Source organism: Varanus komodoensis, unplaced genomic scaffold, assembly GCF_004798865.1.
Source record: "Varanus komodoensis strain SLA01 unplaced genomic scaffold, ASM479886v1 scaffold30, whole genome shotgun sequence".
NCBI classification, from domain to species: Eukaryota; Metazoa; Chordata; class Lepidosauria; order Squamata; family Varanidae; genus Varanus; species Varanus komodoensis.
Genome location: NW_025335762.1, coordinates 1,204,369 through 1,216,669, shown reverse-complemented (window position 1 = coordinate 1,216,669; position 12,301 = coordinate 1,204,369). Strand labels below are relative to the sequence as shown.

General features: G+C 50.5%; 1 protein-coding gene across 1 annotated transcript in view; it reads right to left on the bottom strand.

Annotated features, from left to right (window-relative positions):
• The window catches only part of SFRP1 (secreted frizzled related protein 1), a 36,775-nt gene extending 24,491 nt beyond the window's left edge, over positions 1-12,284 (bottom strand). Inside the window, exon 1 of the mRNA XM_044437368.1 lies at positions 11,741-12,284. Within this exon, the coding sequence (XP_044293303.1) occupies positions 11,741-12,284 (544 nt within the window). The remainder of the gene's footprint in view (positions 1-11,740) is intronic.
• Between the last annotated feature and the right edge of the window lie 17 nt (positions 12,285-12,301).

Sequence of the window (12,301 nt, the reverse complement as noted above, 5' to 3'; positions counted from 1 at the left end):
GGCAGCTTACATCTCCTCCTCCATCTTCTCCCCACAACAACAACCCTGTGAGGTAGGTTGGGCTGAGAGTCTGTGACTGGCCCAAACTCACCCAGTTGGCTCCATGGCCGAGCGGGGACTAGAGCCCAGGTTGTCTGAGTCCCAGTCCCATGCTCTTAACCACTACACCACACCCCTCGTCCCAGCCAATGATCTGGGAAGGCTGTTTTCTCTTTAGACAGCTTGCCTGCGCTGCTTCTAAGTGCTTGGCCTCTACGTCCCACGCCTAAGTCCTGGCCACTTCCCACCGCAGCCTCCTCTGTCCTGTAGTGGCATTTTTATTCTTTGGCGCGTGCACAGCTCCAGTCGCATGTGCCAGCCTCTGCGCCCACACGCTCGTTCCGCTGGGCCTCTTGCTAAGCTCCTTGCGTGGCTCAGAAACCAACCCAGCACACCATTCCCGAACCCAAAGGCCCTCCTAGCTACCCTGAAGGCCATTCTTGCCCTCTCATTTATTTTCTTACCCATCATGTATCAGCTGCCACGCACCCGAAAACACAAAAGAAATTAAGGCCACGATCCGACACAGGTTTAGAAAGGTGTCTCACCTTTCTCTATTCCTAAGGAACCAAATGCAACCACCTAAGTTGGTCAGCAACTGGGAGGGGGACTTGATATCCAGGGTCTGCTAGCTGATTTGGGAACATTTTGCAATGGAGGCAAACCATTTATTTATTTATTTATTTATTTATTTATTTATTTATTTATTTATTTATTTATTTATTTATTTATTTATTTATTTGATTTATATCCCACCTTTTTTCCTACAAAGAGCTCAAAATGACTTACATAATTCTCCTCCTTTCAGTCTTAGCCCCACAACACCAACCCTTTGAGGTAGGCTGGGCTGACAGCCCGTGAAGGGAAGAGGTACCACTTGTGGGGTTTTTCTCATCTCGGCTGCTGTAACCAGTTGGGCAGCTTTGGGGTATTGTGCATTTTGACGCGGGGAGGGGTCACCACTGCTATTCTGGGTGGGGTGACACTAGCCAAACCGATGTTACACAGGAAAAGTATTCACGGCCTCCTAAAGGCTCTCTCGCTCAGCCTGGCAGAACTCACTTATGGCACTCAAATAAAGTCCTCTCCGGTTCAGCTTCTGGGGCCGCCATGATGGTCCAGCAGGAAGCCATCCCCCTAGTATCCCAGGCACTGGCCATTCACAGGTAATGCCAACACTTTGGATTCTGCTTACATTTGTTCAATGCAGTGCCACTTTCTCACCATGGCCAAGCTGACTCACAGCATAAGCTCAAGAGAACCCACATAAAGATGGTGCTGGATGGTGCTTTCCAGCCTTCCAGATTTCTTAATCTTGCAAAACAAAATAAATACCAGAAGAGTTCAGGAATCTAGTAGGCACCAAGAAAGGTGTTCATTGCTGGAGACTCGAGCTATGCATTAATGAACCACTTTTTCCAAAGAAAGTTTAAAGATGACAGAGAATTTTGAATGATATTAGGAGGGTGAGTACCCGGAGGAGGGCTTTCTCTGCAGCCCCAGCTATGGAATGCGCTCCCCAGAGACGTCCGCCTGGCGCCGTCGTTATTTGTTTTTCGGTGCCAGGCTAAGACCTTTTTATTTAAAACTTATTTTAATTGTTCATTCATTATGTAGGTTTTTTTAACCAAAAAAAATTTTAAGCCGAGATGCACCGGGTTTTAATATTTTTATTGTATAATTTTTATATGTGTTTGTTTTTGTTGTGAGCCGCCCCGAGGCTTTGTTGTGATGGGGGCGGCATAGAAATGTTTTACACAAATAAATAAATAATACAGCAGCGTGGGCATACAACACTGAGCCCAATGCTTGAGAGAAGAACACGTGGGAAGGTTTTCATTTGCCAGATTGAAGTGATTTTGATCTGTTTTACCTGCCAAGCCTCCCTCCATTCTCTCTTCACTGTTGCTGCATTTTACTCTCTGAATTCCGGATTCCAAGGATCCCATGGCTACATGAACTCCTTTGGAAGAGAGCTGCAGTGGTGCCTCCACTAAAAAGGCTCTGTATCCTTAAGTTTACCCACAATACTTCAGACTGAGGTGGGATGCCAGGCAGAGCAGGAAGAGCATATGGGCAGAGGGGGTCCTTTCGATATCCTCAAAGTTGGAAGATCATGTGGGCACCATCATGATGAGCAACTTCTAAGGTTAACTTTACCCCAGGAGAGCTCACCATGGATGAAGTTCTGACTAAGTTGACCCAGGAAAGATTTTCCTGTTCTGGCAGAGCTGCTTAAAACATACCCAGAAATCCTTTCAGGCTCATCTACGAAGCTGGAAAAGCAAAACCCGTGAGTGACAACTTTGTTGCATGGGCTTTTCATTATAAAACCCAGATGGTTTTCCAGACCTTTCTTTTCTGAACAGATTGCCAATATCAGCAAGCGGAACCTCAGAAATCAAACCCTTCTTGTAATTACCTGTGGGTATCTTGACGATGGAGAAGCTTTCTCATCTCTGGATTTTTTTCTTTGTGTTTTACTTACCTCTTCGTTCAGTCTCCTTAAGTTGTTTATATAGCCCCTGAAGTCAGCCATGAAAAATGTAGAGGAAAGCTAAGAGATTTCCTAGGCGATCTATCCAAAGAAAACTTCCTTTCCTAGCTGAAACCTTAGCATACAAACCCCAACACAATTCCCAGAATGCAGTCATACCTGAATCTCTCTTTGCGTGTATGTCTACCGATTGGGGGGCAGGCGGGGGGAGGAGGGGGCAAAAAGTCTCTCCTACAAATACAGACCAGTTTCAAATTTATCTGCCATGGCCCTCGGCCAAGGTATGCTGAGAACTGCAGCTCCCTGACAGAGCAAAAGATTTCCAGCAGAGCATTCTTAGCATCTTCACAAAATAACCATTCCGGATCAGGTTTCTTTGAGGGGGCTTTGGAAGTGAAGGTGACTCCACACTGATTTCAGCATGGTTTAAGTTTTGGAATCCAGTTGTGCCAAGAGGGAGAGAGGAGGGAAAGAAATACTTGCTTGTCTTCTCTGCACTTTCTACCGTGTGCTTTTTAAATTGTAGCCACCTTAACAGGGGAAAAGCACATGGCACATGTATATCCTTGCCCTAGAATATAGAACGACCACTTCGGCATCACAAAAAGGCAATGCATTGCCGAAAAAAGAACCGCAGAAAACAGTGACTTGAATAACTCTTCCTCTGTATCCCATTATAGAGAAATGAAAAACTAGAAATAATTGCTATTATAGCAATATCTCACGATAGCAGGGAAAATTACAACTAGGTGACTTCTGTCACTGCTCTTTTCTGCTAATTATAGCTGGCCAAATTCAAGGCCCCGGGTGCTTTCCCTTCTTAGAATTTTTTTATCTTTAAATTGGGTTTGGAAAGGGCAGCCCTTCAAACTGGAGGAGTCCCTTGAAAAAAAAGGATACATGATCACCTTACGAAGAAACCAAGCCCATGGTCGATTTCTGTTGGATTCTGTTCTAGGTCTCTTCCGTTCCAAGGGGACGGACAGAAATGCTCTGAAACAGTCCAAGGATGCACAGAGGGACTGGACTTCAAGATGGACCAACCAACTGATGCGGCAGGAAGCAATTTTATCCAAGGAACTGATACATCGGTTTATTTCCATTTCCTCTCTTCCTCCTGCCTCTTTTATTCGAGTGGCCCTGTATCCCACTTTACAGAGAACAGTCCTCTTTTGGAAGGGTTGGACGAGGACACCCCTCTAGATGCAGGTCCCCTCTGTTTGAAGGGCCACCGAGCCCAAGGCAGGCTTTAAAAACCCTGATAAATAAGTGCAGCAGGAAACCTGGACTGCAGATCAAACACGCAGGTCTCCTGGCCTCAGTCTTCCCCGGTAAATAATCACTTTATTTAGTGATTATTTCTTAATCACTTTCTCCCCACATAAATTAGTGTATTCTATTGTTATGCGAAGGGACGACCTCTCTTTTCTTCTTTGGTAATTCCTAAGTGGTCTTTTTGCGCAATGTCTGCCCTGTACTCTTTAAAAGGAAGGAGAGTGTTTGCTGTTTTGGTTCAAGACAAAGGAGAAGAATGTAATTTCCCTAAACCGGCTACTGCCCTTTTGAAACACACTGCCACAGAATGGAGAGCGGCATGCTCTGCAGCGCATTCCCACGCATGTTTGATGCACACGTGCATTCGATCAGATGTGCCCAACCACGTCTTCAGAGACTTACCGTGTAATCCCACACATGTTTACTCAGAAGCAAGCACCCCCGTTTGGTTGTCCTGACTCACGGGCAAGGGAGCATTCAGAAATGGAAAGAAACATGGCTGGCTAGGGGATGCTGGAAGATGTACAGATTTTTTCCTGTACATTTTTCCACACACACCCAGGCCTGTGTCTTAAACCAATATGGATTATTAAACCAGTCTGACATTGTCCTACAGAGATATTGTTATGCCCTTTTCAAGCACAGACCCCAAGAGGTCTCTTTGCCTCTTCTCCATCTTACCCACCTCACAACCCTGTGAGGTAGGCTGGGGTGAGAGGCAATGACCGGCCCATAGTCCCCCATGGAGCATCATGGCTGAGCGTGAACTAAAACCCACATCTCCCAGGTCCCAGTCCAGCACTGAAACCCCTACGGCTCATTGGCTTGGAGTGCTTGCCGCACCAAACTGATTTCTAGCCGAGCTGTATGCTTGACAATGCCTTCCCCCCGCCAGTTCCCAACCATGTTCCTGCCCTGACCCCTCCGAAAGCACACAGCTCAAAGCAGAAAGATTGCGCCGGGGAGAAAAAGGGGTGTGCAACGCTCTAATGATCGCCCCCTCCCCAAAGCCCCGCATGGTTCTGCCCCTTCTCAAAGTGAAGCCAGAAGAAATCCAAACCAGTCTGCGTGCCGAGGGCAGGAACAAGCCCCACGCTGCAGGTGTTAATGGGAGAGGTGGCGAGACTTCGAAGGACCGTTGTTTTTCCTGTTAATGCCCCGTTTTTGGAGGGATGGCAAAACCCAGAGTGGTTTCATTGGCTTCGGCAAGGCCTCTGCGGGCATGAATGGGCACCCCCTGGAGAGCTTCTTTGCTTCGTATAGACAGCATGCAAACACCCACAGTGCAATCACCAGGTTGTCAAATTGTGGCATGTTATGCTTTTCAGTGTGATCAGGGGAGAACTGGGCTCCCTGTGCTTTACCCTTCCAGGTCTGTTATCTGCTCTTGACCAGAAGTTTTGTGGCTCTCCAATCAAAGGACTGGGGCACTAAATGATCCTTATTTAGGGAGGAAACCTGATTGTGTGACAGGCCTCACCCGGAGGTGAGGTCCAGTTTTCCCCTCGGCGTTGTATCAGGGGTAGGCTGAAGCCCGGCTGCAGACGAGGGTGGCCACCCTTTTCCAGCCATGAATGTAGGAGCTGTCATTTTCAGACTGGGCCCCTGGGAAGCTGGGGGACGTCAAGGTCTCCCACTGGCAACAGGTCCTGCAAAACAAGGCCACATTTACTTCAATGAGACCTTCTTGCAACCTCTCCAACTGGGCAGAAGCTCAATACCGAGGACCTTCCTCTGAGGGACAACTCCAAGGGAAGCAAGGAAGGCGGCCACAAAGGGGAGGACCTCCCCGTGGCATGGTCCCATCCATAAAACCACGTCTCCGCTGTGGCTCAGCCGGGCTGAATCCGCCATCTTCTCAGGGGCCGGGACGACGGCCAGCTTTCCCGAGACCTTTCAAGACTGACTTGCCCATCCCGGGAGTTTTGCAAAGTCATTCTTTGCTACTGTCTCTTTTCGCTTTTCCCCCTTTTTCCTGGTTGTATGATATTTTTATTGCATGTGCGCTGTTGTAAACTGCCCAAAGAGCTTTGGCTGTGGGATGGTATAGAAATGAAATTGACGATGGTGAAGATGACAGAACGACAGTCCTTTGATCTGCTCCACCGTGGCGCTTCTCGTGACCCTATGTTCGCTGGGGGCCATTCACACAGGCACACTCATCACTTGCTCACCCGCATGTGTGAACAAGTCGCTGTCGCTCTATCAGGGATTGTCCCTGGACGAAGGGATACGAAATGCATGCTCCGTGGCACGGAACACAGGGCCCTCTCCAAGCTCTGAGCATCATGATCAGAACCACCCCCAGGTTTCCGAGGGACGAGGGAGATGCCTGCCCCGAGCCCCCTCCCTCAGTGAGTCGGCCCCCTCCCTGCCGTGGACACCGGCTGCCGCCACGCTGCATCCTCTTCCCCATCGTGCTTGCACCTGCTTGCTGGACAGGCCAAGAGCCCAGGAGCGAGGAAGGCAGGGGTGTCTCGTGCGTCTCCTTCGCACCCCCACCGCTGCCTGGGCCGGAGGGAGGGACGGGTGATCAAGCAGGTGCAGGGGCAAAGAAGGGGCAGCTGCATGGCACTCTTACCAGTGGGCCCCGCTGGAGAGAGGGCCCTGCACACGTGCCCAGCCATGCCTACCCGTACTGCAGGTCCCAGCGCCGGCCAGGCGTGCAAGGAGATGCAACACGGACCGCACGCAGCACCTTCCTGGAGCTCAGGCGAGCACAGCGGCCGAGAGCTGCTGCACACCAAGCCCCCCGGGGAACGGCGTGCACGTCGCCATTTCTCGGTGTTCATATGCGACTCCTTGCACAGGTGTTGCATACGCAGGCGGCACGCCAAAAAGGAAGTGGCAGATCCAACAGAACAGGGGTCTCTGAACCGGTGCGCGCCCCCCCCGGATGTGTTGAACTCCGATTCCCATCATCCACACTGCTTGGAATGATGGGGTGTGTAGTCCGACTCATCTGGAAAGCTGGGGAAGGCTACGGCAGACCTGGTGGGCAACGACATCCCGCCTAGAGGGAGCATCACAGCCCCAACGGGTCAAGACGGGGGGCACAGGCGTGACACACGCATTGGCACACACTCCCACACGGCCCAGTCCAGAACAAGAACACACAAGCCTTTGTTTGCTCCCACGCAGCTGTGCTTCGGCGGCCCCTGCAGCGGCGCTGCACGCTGCCCCTTCGCGCAGGATACCATGGCATTTCTGTAGCGTGACAGAAGTTCTAAATTTAAAAAATGAGTACTCCAGCCTCCATGCTGGCGACCTAGGAATACAAGTCCCATCTTTGCAGCTAGTCCAGAACTGCAGCCTAGAAGCCTCTTAGAGGATCTGGGTTTTTTTAAAAAGGCAAGCTAGTATCTGTGGTGGTCTTTACGCGGGGGAATTCAGCCTTGCATGGCAAAAATTCCCCCCTCACCTGTAACAAAGGTTTGCCGACATGGACTGATGCACGGCGCACTCCGTCAGACACACCGACGCCATTTACAGTTTCCCTGGCCTGCACTCTCTGTTCCCGACCCCGCTGTGCTGAGGAGCCGAGCCTGAAGGGAACGCCTGCCTGCTCACATGCAAGAGAACCCAAGCAGAGGCCTTCAACACCTGCCAGTCGGCAAGGGCAGGGGCAGGGGCAGGAGGGCCGGGGCCACGATCTGCCACCCCCGTGCCTTGCACCTGAGTTCAGTCTCCCTGCTCAGATGCAGCATATGAACAGGAGGGCCTACGCTATCCTATTTTAACCTTGTGCAAAAGTTCTCCTCAGAAAATGACTTCTCTCAAAGGATGCAAATTGTTAAGTTGTCTGTTTATACCTGAAACAAAAAGGCTTTGGGGGGTTTTTTGGGGGGGGGGATTTAGGAGCTTATGCTGTGGAGACACTCACGCTGAATGACCTTAACAAATCTGTCCTGCTTTAAACACAAGAGCAGTTATGCAAATATCTTCTTCCTCTGTCCAGATTAGTTTGCTTAAAAGGAAAAAAGCCTATTGCAGAGAACAGCTCCGCATCTGCTGGTAAGTGAAATGTTAAAGAAAGAAGAATCGCCAGGACGCTACATGGATGCTGAGTTCAGAAACTAGTCTTCGAGCTGCCTGAATTGAAACCAGAATTAAAAAGCATTCCACCCAGGTTAATAATCTTTCTATTTAAATACCTGCAGATTTGTATCTTAAATATATTGAAGCTGAAAGGGCTGCCTTACCGCAAGACCAACCAGAAAACTGACTAATGCAGGGATGTTTTGCATTAGATCGTAGTCACTGTAATGTTTTTACATATATTTAGGATGTTTCCAAGGCTTGCACAATCTGTCTCAAGCACAGAGTTTTAGCAAGAAGAGGTTTTCCATCTGCAACCCTCTTGTGCCGTCCCACTGCTTCTTCCTTCTCTCTTACTACAGAAATTGTTGTTGGTGCTATGTGCTATCAAGCCATCTCCAACCTATGGCAGGCCTACAATGAATGCTGTCCAAAATTTCCTGCCCTTGACAGGTTTGCTCAGCTCAAGCCTGTGGCTTCCTCGATGGAATCAACCCATCTCACACCTGGTCTCCTTGTTCTTTTCCTGCCTTCAACCTTCCCTAGAAGGATTATCTTCTCCACTATTTACTTCTCTTGGTACACTGAAATACAAAAAAATACTAGTAGCTAAACAATGATATAGTTCAAACCACACAGTAATATACACCCAAGGGTTAAGTATGGGTTGTCATTAGACTATGGGTTGTTGAAAGATGGAGTATGCTGTTATAACAAACCACAGTGAGCAGTCCACGTGTTATTCCTGGTTAACAAGACCTGGCTTGTTAGTGCAGCTGGGTTTAGATAGCAGAACAAGCTATCTTTCAGCAACAACCCTCACTTAACCCATACTCAACCCTTGAATGTGGATTCCCACATTGACTGAAACAGGCTGTGTCTTTTGCTGAGCAAGGTGCTTTCTATCCAGAGGCACCCTTGTGCGGGAACGCCATTGCCATGGCCTGTGCTTGTTACATTTTGGTGAAGCTCACTGCATGAAATTAAGCACGCACGCATGCACGCACACACGCATGCCCGTAACTGTGCCTGCCAACTTGAGCTCTAGCGGATCTTGCTCCACCAACGCCATTCCCTAATAAACTGGCTTGCCTTCAAGGGACCACAGGGTTCTCCTTCTGAGCAAAGACAGCCAGATTTGGACCACCGGAAAATGCACAATGTTCTGCACCAATTCCAACAAAAGGCACGGCAGTGAAGGTTCAGCAGAAGTGCTGTCTTCCCCGGCCATGTCCAATGGCAGTTGAGGCTGCGATCCCGGGAATTCATTAGCTTGTCCCACCTGTCAGATATCATAGGACTGACCTGGCAGCTAACTTCATTTAGGCAGGGCTGCATTTTATCTAAAAGCAAAACTTGCAGAACCAAAAGCGCATGTGCACACAGCCAAATGCAAAAGACAGCGAAAAATTCGACTTTTTTTTGTTGCGATGCAGATCTAGATGTGTGATTCTTCTGGTAATATTTCTGTACCCATGTCTTCAGAGGCTCAGCAGGAAACATGCTTTTCCAGAAAAAACATTTGGACAAGAGATGTGGGGTAGCCTGCAGCCAGATTATGCCCTCCAGATAGGGAGGACTCCGATTCCCATCATCCCCAACCAGTGCCACTGGGGGCCGGTGTGTTTTTTCATATTATTATATCTGTTTGATTCCAGCTTTTTCTCCTTGCACAGAACCCAACGGAGTTTACATGACCCTTCCTCCCCATTTTATGCTCACAACAACCCTGCAAGGCAGATTAGGATTAGAGTCAGCAACTAGCCCAAAATCATGAGGATTACAGAACCCAGGTCTGCCCAGTCCCAGTCCAGCACTGTAACCACTATGCTACACTGCCCCTGCAGCATCCCTGCACCATGTTGGAAGCAGAGCACAGCAAGCATTCTCCTACACTGCTATTTGCAAACTATTCTACAACTATCAGCAAGCAGCAAAACACTTCGTGTTGTGCCCACCAGCACATCGGATCTAAGAACACTACAGCTGGATGTGCCCACATCTGCCCTTCCCCACACAGGAGGGAAACGGGCAGGCCCCAGTTCACCACTTTTTGTCACTCCGACTAGAAGTATTCTTTGCTTGCTACACAAGATGCACATGAGAAGCGAGTTCTCAGTCTCCCCACACTCAGTTTGCACTCGCAAACCAGCAGCTGAACGAGTGCACGGAGCGATTGCACCAGAAGGCGATCATGTAATCATGCACGGCAGAACGAGGGTTTGAACTGCCGTGGTAGAAAAAGGTGACTCCAAATGATCAAAGTGCAACGACTGAAGGTTAGAAGAAAGATGAGCAGAGAGACATGACAGAGGTGTACGTAAGTGTGCCCGGTGTGAAAAAAATGTGAATAGGAAGATGTCTTTCTTCCTCTCTCATCGTTCACTACCTCAAGGTGTAGCCACCTCCACCAATTTTGGATGGCCTTAAAATGAGAGTGGGCAAATTCATGAAAGAGAGAAATGTCCGTGGCGCTTCATATTACCTCCAAGGGCTATATATTATTATGTATAATAGCCTTCCCAACCTGCCGTTCCTTCAGATGCTTTGGATTTCAGTTCCCATTGGCCCCAGCCAGCATGGTCAATGGTCAGGCATGCTGGGAACTGCAATCCAAACCATCTGGAGGGCACAGAATGTTATCTTCATGACTGTATGAGGTGGGCTAGGCAGAGACACACAAAGAGAGAGAGAGAGAGAGAGAGAGAGAGAGAGAGAGAGAGAGAGAGAGAGGTCTTGTCCAAGGCCATCTGATGGAAATCCAGAGGTTTGTACAGATTGCTCCACGCAGCCAAGCTCTCATGCCTCAGTGCTTCGGGGCTGGTGCAGGTGCAAAATCCAAGCTGCCCGGGAGCACACCAACAGTGGCCTTATTTGCATTTAACAGCAGTAAATAATGAGTTCATTAAGCCCTTAATTCCCCAGGTCACATGCCTCTGCTGCTCTGTCCAAGCAGCTTCTGGCCAGCACAACTGCAGCATGGACCTGGACACTACAGGTTCTTTGTGGGTTAAACAACCCTTGGTTAACCTAGGAGCTCATCACAGGTATACTCCGGGCTATGTAACCCTTTGCATTCTTTTCCCCCATCATTTTCACCTGTACATATTAAGTCAGGAGTGAGTGCATTTCCAGTCCATTGAGCCTGCACACAGCCTTCTTGCTCACAGCTCAGCAGGCACATTTTTAGCCCTTGACTACTCGATTCTCGCTAGCAGTAATCTATGCAACATCTGCGGAAGCTGTTGCACTGCTTCCAGGCGGCAGCCTCCAGCCCACGCTGGGCTTCATGAAGAGTTGGCCTGAGTTATCAGGGCTCTTGCGAAACTGCTCCCTGCCAAAGGCCGGTGCTTCCAAAGATCCAGCTACCCTTCCTGTGACAGTCTTCCCCAACCTGGTGCCCTCCCATTCTGCTGGAATACAGGCCCACAGGTGCTACCATCACGCAGCCACTGGGCCGGATTTATGGTCCAAAGCATCTGTGGGCAGCATCTTTTCAGGGCTGCCGGGGACAGAAAATAAGACCTTCTGCACAAAGGGATCCATTTTTTGTTTTTTGTAACCGTTCCAGAGACTTTAGTAATGCATGGCATATAAACACTCTAAATAAACAAGCAAGCAAAATTCCCCTTTGATGCTATGCCCTTCCTCCAACATCCATTGGAACTACCCACTAGAAGGTAGTGGGAGCTGCCCCCTTCCCACTCAGCTGCCCCCGACCTGGCGCTGCCTGAGGTCACTGCCTCACCTGGCTTCACAGTGGGGGCCAGCCCTGCCTGGTTGGACCTCGGGGAGGCTGGAGGCGTCGGCCAGGGCAGGAGAACCGCCGGCACCGACCCCGGCCCCGGCCCCACGCACCCCCAGAAAGGGGCGTCTCCGGCAGGGGCTCACCTTGGGGTCTGGACGCCTCCGTGGCGTTGGGCGCAGTCATGGCGATGCACACGTCGTCCTGCGGGAACTGGTCGCACTTGAGCATCTCGGGCCAGTAGAAGCCGAAGAACTGCATGACGGGCTCACACGAGTCCCGCACGGCCTCGCAGAGCCAGCGGCAGGGGTAGATGGGCCGGTCCAGGCAGACGGGGGCGAAGAGGGAGCAGAGGAAGACCTGGGTGCCGATGTGGCAGTTCTTGTTGAGCAGCGGCACCCAGCTGCTGGCCTGCTGCTTCACCTCGGCCATGGTCTCGTGGTCCAGCAGGTTGGGCAGCACCATCTTGTCGTAGCCCACGCTGTGGCACAGGCGCAGGTCGGCCGGGATGGCCACGCACTGCGGGGGCTTGGTGTAGAAGCGCCCGCTCTGGTACGAGCTGATGTCCGACTGGAAGCTCACGTAGTCGTACTCGTTGGCCGCGGCGGGCGCTGGCGGGAGCAGGGCCAGCAGGGCCAGCGCCAGGGCCAGCGCCAGGGCCAGCGGGAGCGCCCGCGCCCCGGCGCCCATCCTCGGGGGCGGGGGGG